The sequence below is a fragment of the Archocentrus centrarchus genome, chromosome 2 (assembly GCF_007364275.1).
Source record: "Archocentrus centrarchus isolate MPI-CPG fArcCen1 chromosome 2, fArcCen1, whole genome shotgun sequence".
In the NCBI taxonomy this organism is placed as follows: Eukaryota; Metazoa; Chordata; class Actinopteri; order Cichliformes; family Cichlidae; genus Archocentrus; species Archocentrus centrarchus.
In genome coordinates this window covers 25,545,405-25,563,973 of record NC_044347.1, presented here as the reverse complement: position 1 = coordinate 25,563,973, position 18,569 = coordinate 25,545,405, and the positions used below count along the sequence as shown (strand labels likewise).

The 18,569-nt window shown below is 41.2% G+C and overlaps 1 protein-coding gene across 2 annotated transcripts in view; it reads right to left on the bottom strand.

Moving 5' to 3' along the window:
• Window positions 1-16,413, bottom strand: part of mgat5 (alpha-1,6-mannosylglycoprotein 6-beta-N-acetylglucosaminyltransferase) — a 94,843-nt gene extending 78,430 nt beyond the window's left edge. The window contains exons 1-2 of one of the 2 annotated variants that reach the window (XM_030749279.1): window positions 16,276-16,413; window positions 788-1,253 (exon numbers count right to left, since the gene is read on the bottom strand). In XM_030749279.1, the coding sequence (XP_030605139.1) occupies window positions 788-1,028 (241 nt within the window). In that variant the 5' untranslated portion in view covers window positions 1,029-1,253; window positions 16,276-16,413. The remainder of the gene's footprint in view (window positions 1-787; window positions 1,254-16,275) is intronic. The other variant, XM_030749288.1, reaches the window with a different exon arrangement.
• Window positions 16,414-18,569: the final 2,156 nt, after the last annotated feature.

The window sequence follows — 18,569 nt, the reverse complement described above, 5'->3', positions numbered from 1 at the left end:
GTCTTGAATTTTGCCATGCTTCACACTTGGAAAAGAAGCATACACTGGAGCTACTTCCAGTTAAGCCTGACACTTGCTCTTTTATTCTTGGAGTATCTGGTCTTTTCCACTTAAAGTGACACATTTACAGCACTAAAATAACCAAATGTAACCAGCCTTAAACCTGGAGAATAACATCATCTCAGATAGGCTGCAAACCCTCTGTGAAAATACAGAATGAAAAATGTGTTTTCTTTCAACCCCAGGGAAGCAGAACAATAATACGGCTAGAGAGCTTTTCAGTGTGTGTGTGTAAGTTTATACAACAGATTTCACACATCGGCTTCGGACAACTTCAAGAGAATCAGGTCAAAATATTTTCTTCAGCTGTCCTCTCCTTACATGTGCCACACAGCAGGAAGTGATTTGCTTCAGATGCAGTTGCATTACTGGAAACATTCTGTGGTGCAGGCAAGGATGTTGGCTTGATAGGGGTGTGTAGGAGGCAGAGTACAGGCCGACCACTCGTGAGCAGTAAATGCCCCCAGACTACGTGCAAATCAAAGCAATGTGATGCAAACATTGTACTCAGGAGCTTGTAGATCAAAGACTGATGAATGACATGTACTGTCACACATAAAGCTCAGGGCTTCAGTGCATGTGTGAAAACAGCTTATGACTGATCTGGGTGTACATCCTGGCCTTGCTGAAAAGCAAATGTGGTTGCAAAGCTTCCTGTAGTAAAGGTAGAAAGATTGGTGTTGTTTGCTGAAAGCAGCATGGCAATGTCACAGAGTCGACTACTCACCATAAGCTGTCATGGTTCCCACATACGGTCCATCCATGACACTTTGGTTCTCCTCAGCCAGCGCTTTGATGTATCGCTTGCTGAGGTCGAGGATCTGCTGACGCAGCACGGCACTGTTCTCGTGGCTAGCTCGCTGCTGGATGGTGAAATGCAGCAGCATCATGCCCCAGATGAAGCCGAAGCTGACAAGAAAGAAGCCCAGCTTTTGGGATGACAGTTTCCACAGGAAAGGTGTAGCCATGCTGACTGGACAGGGACTTGGAAGAGCTGCAGTGACTTTGATTGGACTGGGGGAAGATGAAGAGACTAGCGAGAGGAATCAGGAGGGCAGGCGAGGCATAGCTGTGTCAGTTGGAGTGGTTGCGGTGGTTTCTGGAGGGTGGTGTACAGTTCATCACCGTTGCAATTTTGTCCTTTGATCCATCCTCGTTGCTCAGTAACATCTCAGGGGACAGAGTCCAGCCTGCTGCAGAAAAGAGACAGAGGAAGGAGAGATTAGGGGTTAGTTACTTTGCTAAACTCAGATAATGAGGGAGTTTCCTTACCCAACCCAATGTCACATAAACATGATCACAATAAAAACACTGATAACCAAGAGAGGTTTGCCACTTTGAGATATAACTTACAGTGAACTGAAGCAGGAGCCAATTATAAGCCAGTCAATTTCATGCACGCACAACGTGTACACTCTCATAGTCACACACATATCGTTAGCATACAAGCTCTTCACTGTGAGTGAAGGCACAAAGTTTGCCAAGGTAAACTGTGGGAGCACCACCACAAAAAGATTTATTACAACAAAACTAATCAGATGCTTAAATCACTCTCACGCAGCTGAACATGGACAACAAAGAAGAAGCCAACAAAGGCAAAGTGGCTAAAGCTAAACCTATCAAGAGCTCAGAGCCAGCCACAAACCAACAGCCCTGGTATGAGCTTCGGTACGAGCAGCGCAAAGGTTAAAGCAGTTATGAGGTATAAAGGTGTGTGTGTGTGTGTGTGTGTGTGTGTTGTTTCAATGACAGAAGATCCTGTGACTAATATTTTGCTGTTAAGAAAAGCTGAAATGCCCAAAGTTATAGTTCTTAGAAAGAAAAATCAGACTTGAAAAAAACTGGTATGGGCAGGTTTAGGGATGGGAATTGATAAGAATTTAGCGATTCCGATTCCATTATCGATATCACTTATCGATTCAATTCCTTCTCGATTATCTTATTGATTCTCATTGGGTTAGTGAATAAAATATACCACAAATGGGTTGATTTGCATTTACTCTTTTTTTTTAATGTAAAGTAGAACAAAATTAAAACTGGTATAAAAAAAAAATTTGAAGGCGAAATCGTTAAGCAAGCAGACTAACAATTCCAAGGAATTTAATTACTGGGAACCGGTTCTTGTAGAGAACTGCTTCTTGAATCCCATCCCTAGGCAGGTTACAAGAAAACAACTGATGACGGATGAATAAATAGATAAATGGTTTCAAACTGGCATCTATATGTTGTAGTTTTTGTATTTGTACAGCTGAGAAGTTTTGCAAAAGCACATGAGCATAAGTCACTTACTAGACCCCAGCACATACCTGTCGAAATAACAGTAAAGCACCGTTTCATATTGGAGGATTATAATCATTTCACATCCTGCTCATCAGAAAGTTCCCATTATGAGCTAAATGCAGGGAATGATCGGAAACTGAAATCTCAGAGCTGGAAATCAACCTGCCCTGTACCTCATACTCAGTGAATACATACCTTAAACTAACATGCTAGGGTTGCGTAACACCAACACATGCATCTCCTGCCAAGTTAAATCTTTATACTGAAAATACAACAGCTCTACCGGCTGCAGCTCAGGAGGTGGAGTGGGTCGGCTACCAATCTGAAGGTCAGTGGATCGGTTACCCAAGTCCTCTAGTCTGGACGTCAAAGTATCCTAACCCCAAATTGTCCCCCGATGCATCCACTGGAGTGTGAATGTGGGTGCAAGTAGTAGAAAAGCGCTGTGCAAGTACCAGTCCATTTAACATTTAAATGGCCGTGTCGTCACCTGTACAAAATACTACAGATAAAGGTGGCTTGGCAAAGGATGCAACAACTTCCCCAGCAGACCAAACACTCAGGCAATAAAGCATAACCAGTCAACATTACAGCAGCTGTAAACCAACACAGGTATACAGCTGATCAGGTTCTAGAGAATGAGGAATTGCAGTGCAGTGCACTTCTCCTCCACTTGTTAGTTTAAGCACAGAAACCTGTTTATAACTTCAGCAGAACACACAAAGCCACAGTGTATCCCAACTGAAGGCTGCTGTAATCTTCTGTGGAAGCTCCTTTGCATGTAGCATGGCAGTACACCAACATTTGACTAGATGGGAAAGTACTGCATAGTGAGCCTGCAGGGAAAATTATTCCCTACATGCTAAGAAACAAGATAGGATCTTTAAAAACATTTACTTAAATGCTTTTCTGACTATTGAAACAGAAGCTCCACAGAACAGCCTTGTTTAATCCAGACACTGATGTGTATGACTGATGTCGCTGCTTGAAAATGTATGCAAAAGGGTGTATAGTGTCCCTGAAATAAAAACATTTGGATAGTTTACAATTTATCTTCCTCACTGACAGCCAGGAATACAAACAGAATTTTAAACTCACTCGCTTTTTGTCATTATAATCTTGCAACATGTTCACAGAACTCTCGCTCTTGGGCTGTGTGTGGGGTCGAACACCAGGACACATGTTTGAGATGTAAAGGTAACAGCAGTAAGGTGAGAAAAGCCAAATAATAATTAATTCGTCAGTTAACATAGTGCAGGGGTTTCACAAACATTTTAATTATTAATCAGTCAGCTGCCTACAAGTTCTAACTGTCTCAGGCAATCTTGCCAACAATATTTTGTCAACATTATTTCACAGGTGTTAGCGAGGCTGTATTGCACTGATTTTTTTTTTTAATTCTCACTTTTAGATATTTAAAGAAATGTCTACTCTTTTGATTAAATTTACAGAGTCTGGAGGATGTAGACATCTAATTTTTTTCAAGCCCTTTGAAAGCCCAAAGCTTAAATGCACTGATTACCTCACACTGGACAATTTTGTTACTGTTTGGTTTTTCCACATATATAACCACATCATACCAAATTTTAATTATGTTCTTTTGCAGCTTTTTCACTGTGTCGGAGTATAAATACATGGGAAGAGAGTATGTCCAATGAAGAATATCACTTAAAAACATAATGGATGTCCAAGTAAGTTTGGACACTCAATTAAATTTTATTTAGATGGCGCCAAATCACAACAGTCGCCTCAAGGCACTTTATATTGTAAAACCACAGGAACAGGAATGTACACATGTGGCTACAGGTAGGATTAGCTGGAATGCGGGTTTGCACATAGGTGTGTTATGTATACAAAGGGTCTGTGTATACATGGATTGCAGTGCCCCTGCTCCATGGAACTTTTCAGAACATTTGCAGTTGTGTTTGCAGTTTGGTCATTTTGTGAGCATTTAAATCATATGGAACCTCCTAGCCGAGCGGACGAAAAGACTGCAGCACTTAGAGGTGACATTCCTCTGTGTTTTTTTTCTTATAAATACTATTCCAATGTTGGATGCTCACTTTAAACATGGCCCAAGTTTCGAGTAATGAGGTCAGAGTACACGCAACTAGCCCCTATGTGCCAAGAACTACCATTCAGACTGCTCTAAACACTCAAGCACACCTGCTGTCAAAACCCATTTAGGAGGGGCAGCCAATCAGAGCAAAGTTGGCTTAAAGAGCGAACGCAGCTAAAATGGTTTGTTTCAGACAGTGTTTACACCAAAGCCAAACACCGGTGTAAAATTAAGAAAAATTAAAGTAAAAATACAAATATAAAAATAATTTTGAACTGTGAATTATTCAAACTACTACTAATATGGAGCTGTAAACAAGAATAACAGGTCACTTTTAACCTGTAACTCTTGTGCTTTAAGTAGAATATATTAAAAAAAATAAGTATCAAATACAGGACGTGTTCGAGCAGTTATCAAAAATCACAAACTCCCACGCTCAATACACAGATTATTATTTATAACAGGAAACACTGACACATATGTTCAATATTAATCTCTGCTGATAACCTCTATGAGGTAAACAAGCAACCTAGCATATATTTTGTTAACCCGCAATTGCGTGCATGCATGACAAACATGAAGCAATTCTTGTTGAAAGTAAAGAGTGTAAGAAAAGAAACAAACCACATTTCCAACTAGAATAATTGTTCTTTTCTCTGCTGTGTGAACAGCTTCTCACATCCTTGAGAAAAACCTCACCAGACTAATCGGCATAAACATTCGACTCTAATTTGCTGCATGCCCCGGCTTTATAGCTGACTGAACATAACCGTGCCATTATCAGCAAATTTGGCTTTAACCATCAAACTTGTGCTCATAATGCAAAGCGAGGCTGCCCCGCAGCCCTTTTTGAAGCTGTTAAATAGTTCAACAAGTATTAACTGACAACCTCTAGGCAATCTGTGCAAAGCTAAATAAATGCCTCTAGCTTTAGGCATTATGCCACAGCAACAACAACAACCAAAATCTTTCCAGCACGCAATCAAGCCAAAAGAAAAAGATGTGCTCTCATCTGCATTCAACCGCTGTAGCTGTAAACGAGGCTAAGTGTGGGGAGGGGATTTCTGCAGCCTTGGTTTTGAACTGCGTCTTTCTTATACACTTTCAAAGCGGCTCTAACCAGGTCAAAACCGCAGCTGCTTCCATGAATGCAACACCTCTTTAAAAAAAAAAAAAAAAAAAAAAAAATTCACTTGACCGAAACAACTAACGCTCGCACCCGTCTGGATTATAATTACTGCGTTTAAGGAATATTAATCCTGAATCTAAAACACAGCAAAAATGGTTACGTCAGCAATTAAGTGCCAAAAGGAAATCATCAGCACCTTCCTGAGACACACAAAAGGCAGCCACACAAAGGCTCTTTTCACCTTCCATCCATCAGCTTCATAAATAGGTCAGAGACAGCTGCAAGCAGCTTCCAACAGAGCTGGACTCTCACTGCAGGTTATGACACACCATAAATGTTCAGTCATTTAGGACGAAGGCTTGTGTCTGTTTTCTATGTGCACAGAGATCATTTTATTCCTTCTAAGAAATATGATATTGTCTGAAATGAAGTCCAAAAGGAAATTTCTGTCTTTTGGATATTTACTATAGTGCAATTTGTGCTGTGATGTGTGCATAACAGGACAAAAAAAAATGTTTTAAAAATCTCGGCACTTCACTGTGAATTCATAAGACAAGCCTTTGGCAGTAGCGCTGTGCAATCTGCAGTGCTGATAACATCGGATGTCTCTCGCTGCTTGGTACTCTGTTGGAGGAGGGCAGGAAAAAGACTGGCAGTGCTCTCTGGTTGGGCGCCGACAAGCATGGGAGGCTCTGGGGCTGTTTATCAGAGAGGAACGCTGCTCAGACAACCCTGTGCTACATCGCTGTAAGATGCTTGAGCCAAAACCTACACAGCACACTGACTCAACTGCTTCAGTTTCTGAAAACACACAGTCCCAGTTGGCACTAGCTCTCTTGTCTAACCTGATTTCCTGCATCTATCCATCTTATTTAACTCTGAAATCCATAAACCCTTTGTTAGGAAGCTTTCCGACATCCTGTGATCTCTAGAGAAAGGAGCAATGCAACCATTCAGACCCCAGTGGTGCATATATTGTCTCTCAGTTGCCTTCTGGTTTCTAATTCAGGATCTTAATTTGTCTGGCAGGGAGCCCCCTGGCTCTCACCAGCCCACTGAAATTCTGTGTGATGACAGCCAGCTACAGTAGCAGAAAATGTGATCCGTGGCAACTTGAGATGATGACATAACTACCTGCTGAATGGCCATTTCATTGTTGGAAGAAATGGCAGCACATCAAACTCTAAAAAAAAAAACAACTGAATCATTCAATTCTGACAGAAGTCAGTGTCCTCCCTGAGCTGCTGCAAAGGACTTGAAATTCAAAAGAAAATGAAGAAAAAGAAATGAAAATCAAGCTCAGCTGTTGAGTTTAAAGCAGTGAGTGCACACAGTGTGGATTAAGCCCATCTGCTTCAGGTAAATTTATTTGCATGTGATGTAATACTAGACTTTAAATGTGGTTTCCGTTGTGACATTTCTACATAGTTACATTGGGGGGGAATGTGTTTCATATCAAACATGGTGACAGAGAGGGTTAACTATAACAGCTAAAAGCATGGTGGAACCGATGGTGGAAAAGAAGCATCCAAAGCAAGCTTCTAGTTCTCTAGTGGTGGACCACAGTTCATATTTCAAAACAAGAGACCTGTTGACCTATAGAGCTCCACTGTCAAATGTTTTAGTGGTACAAAATGTGATATATTGGAGCGGAAAGCAGTTTGGCTGTAGGTCAACCATTATTGAGCTGATACTTAATTTGTAAATTTGTAAAATAAATAAAAAAAATTTAAAAACTTAAAATCTTAAAGCTGAAACATTCTATAGATCTTTACCCAAGGAATACTTATGTTAAGTTTCAAAAGATTCAGCCAATAAATAAAGGAGAAGTAGTCACAGAAGAATGTACCATTGAGCTTCAAAATTTAAAAAAATTGATGATAAAAAAAAAAAAAAATTTTGAAAACAAAACATTCTGAAACATTTTATAGAGCTTTGCACATTGAATACTCAAGTTTCAAAAGACTGTCTAGAAATAAGGGAGGCATCGGGATTAAAGGTAAACATCAATGTACAGTATTTTTCAAAAACTTCAAAAAGTAATTTAAAAAAATTTTTTTTAATCAAAAAACTTAACCAAACCAATGTTGTGCCAAGTTACAGAAGATTTCAAATATAAATGACTGAGGAGTAGCACATTTAGCAAAAACGTTGACGGACACATTAGTTTAAGCCCATCTGCTTCAGGTAAATTTCTTTGCATTTCACAGTAATACTAGCCTCAGAGGGTGAACAGGCAACAATATGTGGCTGTGGGGCAAGCAGCCTGGGTTCGTGTCTGACCCATGGCCCTTTGCTGCGTGTCATCCCCCCTCTCTCTCTCTCCCCACTTTCTTGTCTCTCTTCACTGTACGTTATCTAATAAAAGGCAAAAATACCAAATAAAATATCTTTTAAAAGAAGCTGATGGAGGGCTCGGTATCAGCTCAGGTCCACTGACTGTCATCTGTTGTCAACAGCGGAGCTAAAAATGGGAGGCATTCCCACCATAGAATTAAGCTTTTTTTGGCTGCTCCTTTATCTACAAGGGATCACCACTAGGGTTTAATCCCGGGATCCGGGATTCCCGGGAAATGCGATCAGAACCATTTCCCGTTTCCCGGGAAACGTTAGACGGGAAACCGGGAAAAAAGTCGCGCGCGTCGATTTGACTTTCAGAAAGAAAAGAAAGCTTCAGAATGTTAAATTTAAGGAAATATTGAGAGAAGGGTTCGTTTAATGCGAAAAGCATTACTCTTCATTTCAGGCACGTTCAGCCTCCGTTTAAGGCTTCAGCCTTCATCTCAAGCGTTTTAATAGAGGTATTACACAGTTGTGGTTTTTTCCTCTTTAATTTGTTGAAATCGTAGGCAATGTGTTTACCCTAAGGTATTTTGTATTATATAATTTTATATTATTATATATTGTTATATTGCATTATATAGCCTATAAAATACGCCTGCCCTGAACAATAAAGAAATATCTGTTTAACTTCGAGTGTTTCTTTTCCTCGTTTGCAGCCGCTTACTAACAATCATGAATTAGGATACGGGCCTAATCCATATTATCAGTACTGTATTTTGTTGAATCTGTAATCAGACTCAATTTTGTAGTTAGTTTTGCCTCTGTACACCACCACAGTGGATTGTAAATCAAAAAAATCAATATATAAAAAAATTCTTCAAGAACTGTTTAAGAATTAGAGCCACTTTTATACACAGCAGGGTTTTAGCTAGCACCTGATCGCCCAGAGCTTCGCATTGCCGGGGTACCGTCGCACCGGGCTGAGAATTTCCACTGTTAGCTACTGCTATCGTCACAGTTAGCTGCCATTAGCACTACCAAGTGGTCGTTCAGTACCCAGGTACGCCACATGCTGCTTGTTTGTGGGTCTCTCTCTGCCTTCAGTTTTGTATTTAATAACTGAAAAGCATGTACTGTAAAGCAGTGGTCCCCAACCTTTTTTGAGCCGCGGACCGGTTTAGTGTTAGAAAATATTTCCACGGACCGGCTTTTAAGGTGTGGCGAATAAATACGTCAAAATAAATGATACGACCATAACCAAGTGTGATATTTTCTACGTATAATAATAAAAAACGTGAATCCACTTTGTATTCGTATGCAACTCTATCAGCAGCGTTCTCGTAACATCCCGCCTCAACATGAATAACAGGCTCTCTGCCCACAGCGCTCTTTGGTCAGCTGTTAGAGCCATGGTAAAACATGCCTTCAAAATAAGATACACCGCAAAAACAAATACAGTAGAAATCACCTCCGTCGGATTCAAATGGCCCAGTTTGGGGTCTATTATCGAATTTCGCTGCAATGGCTTCTGCTTCATCTATGAATTTGCTTCTGCAAATTTTATAATCTGAAATTTTACTCGTAAGTGCAAGTTTGTAGCTTACACTTGCCACGATTGTCCCCGGTGAAATGAACTGATATAAACACTAAAACAATTTCCAGGCGTTGTTAGTGTGTGTGTGTAGTTGTGCATGAACGAGCCGATGCATGGAAGTGGGCGGACAGGAGCTGAGGAGGGTTTTAGCGCTAAACTCATCCAGTTTATGCGATCACATTTAACTGGAAATTTATTACAATGGGACCAGATTTTTCATCCGACGTAGGTGAATATCCGACGGATTTATGTGATGATTTTATTGGAATTAATGTTAGGAAAAATCAGGACCTGCAGATGCCATCCAACTAGAGCGAAAACCCGATTTGTGCGACTTCGACTTAGGTGATTTTTACTGTATAAAGCGCATGAAAAATACAACTCACCATAACACTGAATCAGTGTAAGCCCCCTGAGCTTGTTTCTCTGATACTCATTTTTGCTGGCTTCTGGTTTGACTGGGTTCGGCCGATTTCACATGGAGCGTGGCTGCAGAGCCGCGGTGTCAAGCGCTGGAGAGTCAGTTTGATGGCTGGGTCTACCTCACTGCTATCCCCGGTGTTGATAAATAAAAATGGTAAATGGACTAGTTCTTACATAGCGCTTTTCTACTCTTGTTGAGCACTCAAAAATTTAAAGAAGCGTTATGCAGGTCAACCAACCGATTTCGTTAGACAGGCCTGAAGCTTCTGGGTTTAATTTTAGCGGTGACGTATCATGTGAGCAGAAACGTCTTGACACGTCAAGAGGAAGTCATGGAGGGAAGTAACGGAGCGAATCCGCCCATTTTTCAAAATAAAATATAGTTTAGGCGCAGATAATAAGTAAAACGGAAATAATTTAAGTTATTTACTCTTTATGTGCGGCCCGGTACCAAATGTCCCACGGCCCGGTACCGGTCCACGGCCCGGGGGTTGGGGACCTCTGCTGTAAAGCACTGTCTGATCAGTTTTACGGCTGAATCAGAGCAGAGTTTAACCCTGTAACCCTTCACAGTTCATCCTGCTATTTCTATCAGCAGTCACTTCATGAGTAAACACTAGTGGCCTGGTTCTACTGGCACCCATACATACCCATGCCATAACGCTGCCTCCACCATGTCACACATACTGTGGTACGCTTTGGCTCAGCAGCTGTTCCCATAAATCTGGTGCATGTTGGTTTCATCTGTCTGTGCCGGGTCTTCATGTTTTCTGGCAAAATCTAATCTGACCTTCCTGTTTTTAAGCATAACCAGTGGTTTGCACCATCTTGTAAACCCTCTGTATTTCCAGTCATGAGTGTAGACTTAGTGATGCATCTGCCTCCTCAAGAGTGTTCTGTACTTGGTTAGATGTTGTGAAGTTGTTTTTCTTAACCATGAAAGTAATTGTGTCATTGTGTACTTTAGTCATCTTCTGTGGGCTTGCAGGCCTTTTGGTGTTGCTGAGCAGCTAAGTGTATTTGTTCTTTTCAACAATGCGGCAGATTGTTGATTTGGCCTCTCCTGAAGTCTTTACTGTGTCTCTGATAGTTTTTTTGGGGGTTTGGAGCTTAATGATGACCTGCCTCACTTGCACTACCATCTCTTTGGGCCTCATATTTAAAATGACATCTAATACATAAAATACTAATTCAACACTTTGAATTACTAGTCATTATTTCTGCTTCATTTGTCATGAAATAAGACGAGAGCAGGCCTCAACTGGCCATCAAAGTGGTTGTCAGACAACTGTCCCATTAATTTCAAACCTCTGAAAATGGGGGACTGTGTATAAAAATAGCTGTAATTCTTAAACAGTTGATGATAATTTGAATTGAATTAAAGCTGAAAGTCTGCAGTTCCGTCACATATTGATTGTTCGATTATAATCCACTGTGGTGGTGGACAGAGGCAAAACTACAAAAAATTGTGCCATTGTTCCAATAATTAACATTGTAACATTGTTCTACCAGCATCAATACTGACCAGAGCCTCTCTGCAGGTAGATGGGCAGTTGCTGCCCATGTACTGCCCATCTACTGGTACTACCACCACTGAACTATAATTTCCCCATCCATCCATCTTCTTCTACTTATCCAATTCAGGGTCACAGGGAGCTGGAGTCTATTTGTCTATTTGTCACAGAGAGGTGAGGTACACCCTGAACAAGTTGACAATTTGTTGCAGGGCTGACACAAAGAGCTAGACAACCATTCATGCTGACTACGGTCAGTGTAGAATCATAAATTAACCTAACCCATGCATGTTTTTGGACTGTGGGAAGAAGTTGGAGTGCACAGAGAGAACATGCAAACTCCACACAGCAATGGATTTGAACCCAGGACCTTACTGCTGTGAGGTGACAGTGCTAACCATGTCACCACTATACTGTGCTGTATTCATCAGGTTATCTTTACAGGAAGAGATCAAGCTTGACAACACTTCCTCCCCCTCCCCATCTTTATTTAGGACTCTGTTACCAGCCATGAACCACAGAGGTCAATGCAGAGTGCCTGACCGTAAACCTTTACCAGTGAGAAGCTCCAGCATAGAAGCCTAAATCCAATCAACTCCAATCACAGACAGTGTGGACAGCTTCAACACCCCCGTGTCCTTTATTGAACCAAGAAGTGAAATACTTGAGATTAAGAATCTCTTTTGTAAGAGTGCCCTGGACTGACAAAGGCACTATTAACCAAGCGTGTTTTTCAAGGGTGGGAGAAACCAGAGCTCCAGCATATAACAATCAACCCTGATGGCCAAATAAAAGCAAGCAAGAGATATGGCAGCTTTTACAAACTCAGGCAAACCAAACCCAACCTGTAAATACCCAGAACCTGATAGCGGTGTCTTTACAGGAATTGCTCTTTGTGTTTGGCATTTGTTGTTCTCTGTGGCCTCCCCCCGTCTGTGGGTACCAATAACCCAACCACAAGCTTTTTTGAAGACAGTGTGATAAACTGGTTTCTTATGGCATTTGCTATTGCAGTCTATTGCAGCTTAGGCACAACTTTTCAGTTTTAACAGGGCATGGCACGACCTGCGTGACAACGAGCGTGTATGGGAAGTGCAGATGTGGTGCCGAAGTTAGACAAAGCTCTTCCTTTTTCCTCTCAGCACCACATACAAGCTTTTTGGTTAACGATAATAAAAGCTAGCACGGAAGAACATTAAAGTGTGAAGAAAAAAAAAAAAAAAGCATGCACCTTACATTTTACAGAAGGGCAAATTATTTTCAGCTGACATGTCTTTTCTGTAAATTAAGAGCAGCATTTAAGGTGAATGAACTATTACACAATGACACACACTCTGATACTAACATGCCTGTATGGACTTTCACTGACTATATTAAAGCTCTAAACCTCCGTACTTCGCTTTTCCCAACACAAAACTAATCCTTTTTCTGCTCTTCACTCTTAATGCAAGTCCAAATCCTCTAAACCCCTTTAAAAGACATCACAAGTGGCAAAATGTCCCCGCTTTCTCTCATTAAGACTCCAGAGGTGACATTTATGTTGGCAGAAAGGTAGAAACAGATTCTCGGGACCAAAACTCAGCTGTGATTTCCATAACCATAATGCACTATTTTTATTATTCCAGGTTTGAGGAAACAAGCTGTCAACCAGACGGAGGCGCAATAATAAGGGAGACGAAACAGTCGAGCTCGTACGACCTGACTTACTATAAAGAAGTAACTGCATGGCAGGAAAGCACCAGTTTAGAGAGGAAACAACCAAAAAGCTTATAATATACCTCTTTCTGACATTAAGCCTGCACTGTACTGACAGTCATTCACTGACTGTGAAATTCTGGGTGAGTACTAATAAAATAAAACAATATAACATTTTGGCCAACAGCCCGTGCCAGTATTTTTGTCTTTTTCCTATTTTTTTTATTTATTTTTTTATTATCCCCTAGTTTGTTCCAGGGAAACAAATAAATGTTAGGGGGTGTCAGAATATCAACGATGCACAGCAACTTGCAACCACAGGCCAAATGAACAAAAAGTGGCCGTGACCTTTGTAGTCCTGAGCTACAAAGTGCAGCAAATTTATAGACAATTTATTATTTTTAAAAAAGAGAGATAAAAGCGTTTAAAGAATTTCATCCCTTCATAACACTATCCTTAAACATTTAGCCATTGGTGAATGCTACTTTATTTGTCAATATACCAATATCAGTCAATGAGGTCAGTATTGGCCAGATATCAACTGGCCGATACTGGTGAATCTATTGGAAATCCATTCACTTTTAGCAAAACTGGACATGACAATAGGTAAATAGTGATCACTGGCATCAGGAAAAGCTATTTGCCTTGTCAATTAACCACAGGCAGTAAAAAAGATGGACGCAACTCCTGTGATGCCACCGATTTGGTTTCTGAAGTCTTGCTTTGAAATCTTGCAATTAGCATTTCTGCCATCGCCAGCTTCTTTCCAAAAAGCAGATGTGGCGAGTCTGAAACCACTCGTTCACTGGTTAATGACTTGTCAACCACAAGTTGTTAGCCAGTGAGCACATATAATTCTCCGTTACAAAACATATTCTTTTTTTTCTTTTTTTTAATTGAATATGACTCAAAAAGAGTGACTGAGACCCTGAACTTGTGAAGACAGAAAGCCATTTATTGCCATTTGGCATACAGATAGAATGCAGGTTTAAGGCACTTCCGTATTGACTTCACTTTTCCAACTCGGAACGTAGGTCCATCTTTTACAGCATGGATGCGATTAGTCAACGAGGGCACTATCAATCAGTACGGATATCTGGCCGGTATATATTTGTGCAACCAACTACAAATGTATTCACTGTCAAGGACTGCTGGATTTTGGAAATACTGAAAATATTGTCCTCTGCCACAATCAACCTAGACCAATATATTGGTGCATCACTATTGGAAATTCAATCACTTTTAGAGATCACAAGCTTTTGGATACACTGAAACCTGAGGGGACACAAGAAATAAATACTGCCCACTGCCACTGATCAAAAACACTTTATTTGCTTATATATGGATATCAATTAACAAGGCCAATACTGGCTGATATATCGGTGCAACACTACTGGAAATCCAATCACTTTCAGGAATTACTAGCTTTCACCACACTGAATTTTTTAGTTCAATGATCTGTAGCTAGATCACCAACACAGCAGACACACAGGTGTGCATTTGTCCTAAGAGAAACAGGAGCCCTTTAATCACAGGAGAGCCAAGTGTTCTACATTCCCTGTGTGGCATCCATCATCACCACAGTGCCCCAGTCCCCCAATCTTCAATCCCTCCTTCCTCACCCCTCTGCTGCTTCTTCTGCCTCTCCACCGGAGCCCACCAGTGCACACCCTCCTCCCACACTTGCACTCACACCCTCCAACGATTTCTTGCCAGTGAAGCATGCCACCGAAGCAAAGCTCCTTTTCCTCAGGATTTATAATCCCAAAGGCTCCAGCAGCAAAAACGCAGCTGAAAGAGCTCTTTATAAAGCCAGAGGGCAGTCAGTGGCTCACCTCTGGACGGTCACATCGAGGATCATAAGCAGGAAGGAGGGGAGGATTTGCTGGGTCACGCTGAATAATGTATGCTTTCCTCCTATACTAGGTGTTAGTGATCACGCGCTAAAGTTGTATCATGCATCTTTAAAGACATTTTTACATCCTTTGTATAGAAAGCACAATCACATTTGCAGCATGCATGATAATGAAGCAGGATACATTTCATATTATCAAATCAGCATGTCATAAACTGATTACATGAGGCTACTTAAGGTGCACACTGAAAATGAGTGGCCTGCTCTGGTGAGCTAAGTGCTTCAGCAATCAGCCAGAGTGGCACAGCACACAATGAGTCTCTCATTCTCCTTGTCCTTGTTACCAACTGAATTCAGGTACTGCCAGTTTGGCCTGTCCTGGTACGCTCACCAAGCAATTTGCCTTAAATTTCAACACTGGCCCTTCTCCACAGTTTATCAAAAACGCCGCGGGGCCCAAGGGGCATAAATTAACACGCTTTACTTCCACAGAGCCTGCTATCTCAGTCCGTGTCACCAAAACGCAACATCATCTCTGGGAACAGACACGTCTCCCTCGATCGTGTCTAATAAGGTGGAGCGCCTGTTTACTGATTTACTGAGCTGCGGGAGTTTAAAAAAATAATAATAAAAATAATAATAACAAAATACGAGGAAGTGTAACAGTCCGGGAAGAACAAGGTCGTCTGTCAGCGACACAATGCTGAATGTTAACTACCCTCTTTCCCTTTCCTCTGCTTAAAAGCCCAGTGGAGTAAAAACAAGGAGCCCTCCTGGTGAAGCGCAGGCAGCTGCTTTGAGGATACTTAAATAAACTGTAGCGATGGTGTAAACAGAAACCTTGACCAAGACATGTTGGGAATGACCGAAGAGTTGAGCTTTCAAGTTATTCTTGAACAACCTGTTCTCGGTAGCAGGGATGCTATTCCGGCAGAAAGAGCAGCCATCAATGCCTATACTATAACACTGTGTTACTGTAGTTTTAGTCATAAGCTAGCTAAACCGGCCGCGTAGTAACAATGGGACCCCCCTGCCCGCTGCGGCGATTAACGTCCCGACTCCCCGGCCGGCTGTAAAATCAGCTAGCGTTGACGTTAGCCATTCAGCTCTGTTGCCCACCGCCGGGTTCGCTTTCATACATCCAGCCGCCTTTCACGACAGCTATCTGGCTACCCTAGCTTTGGTCGGAAAGGGGCTCTGAGACGCCTAGATGCCTAGCTGCGACCACCGTACATTTCACAACAAAACAGCCGCAATGACAAGTCGCCCACTCCCGAGCACACACGGCAAAAACACTGCGCCTCGGCTCCCAGCGATATAACCTCAACTATGGAGCGGGAAACGAGTCCCCGAGCGGTTACTGTGGAAAAAACCGGGTCTCACCTTTGCGACGGTTTGTTTCGGCAGCCCACGGTGATGCTACGAGGTGGTTTTAAGGCTTGAAACCCCAGATTGAGCGCGCGGAGACGTCGTTGTGTTGAATATAGTGGAGAGAGCCCAGGCGTAGCGCACGAGCCTCTGCGCTCGCTCTGCCCACTTACATGGTGAGCGCTTAGGGACCGTCCGCGTGTTATCAGCACCTGAGAAACGCATAAAACCATAACGGCTGTAGTTCCTTTGTATAGCAGCTTTCTGAACCACAAGCTACAAGATGCTTCACAGGCAAAATGTTACAAAAAATAACAAACAAACAAAACAAAAACAAACAAAAAAAAGCTGATCTAATAGTTGGAGTTTGAACGGAAAAAGCACGGAGCCCCTTTGTTTTTAAGCCTGGACCTGTACCAGCCATTGATTTTCTCATCTGAGGGGTCTGTGTGCAGAATAAGGTGTTGGGTGTTGAGCCGTATCATAGTGATTTAGAAGCAATCAGTGAAATCTTACATTTGTTTCTGTAGGAAACCAATGTAATTAACTTGAGCAAATACCTTACAATTTTTGACATGCTTTACCTTGGAGTATTTCCTTTCATGCAACTTTACAGTACTAAACTACTAGATTTGTTTTACAGCTTTACTCTTATGTTAATGTCAAAAGTGTCAGTCATGATCCTGGGTTTCTGAGACAGCTTTTTGTGTCTGAACTATCTTGCGTTTTGGTATTTGAGTTATTTCCAGTTTGAGTACAGGTTGAGTGTCATGCTTTTTCATTAGCCTCTATCTCTCAGAGTCCTTTTTAGGTTAAGATGCCTCAGTGTTTACTCCACTGCCTGTTTGTATTTTGTTGTTTTGAAGAAATTTCAGCATTACAGCTGCATCTGAATTCTAGTCCTGTCTCTCATCACCACCTGCCGCACACAGCTGATTTATGACAGTATCATTTTTCTAGATACTTTTCCACTGCTATTTTAATTTTAGCTTGCTGATAATAATGACATACTTTTGATAAACAAGGATTTTCATTGTAAATACACGTCAGTGCAACTTTTTAACTACTTTTCATGTTGCAAATTAACACAAAAAGATCATCAGGCTTTAAAGAAACTTTATAATGTTATATGCCACAGTTCTTTTGTTTTTGTTTTGGGTTTTTTGTTTGTTGTTTTATGACATTTTAACAACAACTGGCCATACCCTTAACAGAAAGTAGACAACTACAGCAGGACGGTCCCTAACTGCATGCTCCTGCCTTTATATACAGTCTCCTGCTGCTACAGGCCAATGAATCCTTGTGTTTACTGCCATCTGCTGGCTGTTAGGCGCCACAACCTGCTCATATCTGGACAATAATGCTTGTTTATGTAAAGCATTCAGTCATCGTTACTGTAATTGCTGCTCTATTCTGCACATCTGTCCTGCTGTTATGCATACAGCGCATTTTCTGATTCAACTGGGATCACACATTCAAGCAGATATTTATACCAGAATTCAGGAAATAAAAATAGTGAAATGGAAATAAATCCAACTTTCTACTGACCCACGAAAAGAAAGCAAATCGGTCTAAAGCTAAGGAGAAATCTGTATTCAGCACCTTAAGGGAAAGGCATTTTGAGCCCTGAGTGAAAATAGAGTGGGTGGATATAATGTTATCGTGGTATATGATGAAATCTGTTTCCATAAACAAATCAGAGAAGACCCACTTATTGTTTTTTTTCTAGTAACGCAACCACTGTCACATGCTCAGCACTCACTAGACCACATTCATACACTGATGAGACAGTTTCCAGTGAAAAACCACAAGCCCCAAGGTCAGTCTCTGAGAAAATAGATTTAATATTCAAATAAGCAACCATACAGTCTACACAGTGGCTTGTAATCATCAGAGAGAAGATGAATATGGTAGTTGATCATTTACAGATGCAGCTCCACAGGGATAACATGAAACTTCACATTGTTATCATATTCAAACATGCATAATTTACTGTACAGACGGACATGGAGCTGAAGGCAGAGGTGAGCTTGATTCCCACTAAGGCACCCTTGATTAAATTCTCTACCATCAGTGTGCATTAAATCAAAGAAGTAGCTAAGCTTGGTTTATTTAGGTGTTTACTGTTTCAACAGACTGAGTGTACTGCTTTAATCTGAAATAAAAGGTAACCTGTTAGAAAAGGACTACAGTGTAGGCTGTAAAACAGGAAAACTGTATTGAAATTAACAAAAAGATTTGTAACTTCTTAAGAAAATCGATCTTGTACCCTGTATTTTACTGATCACATAAATGGTTCATTGCCTTGT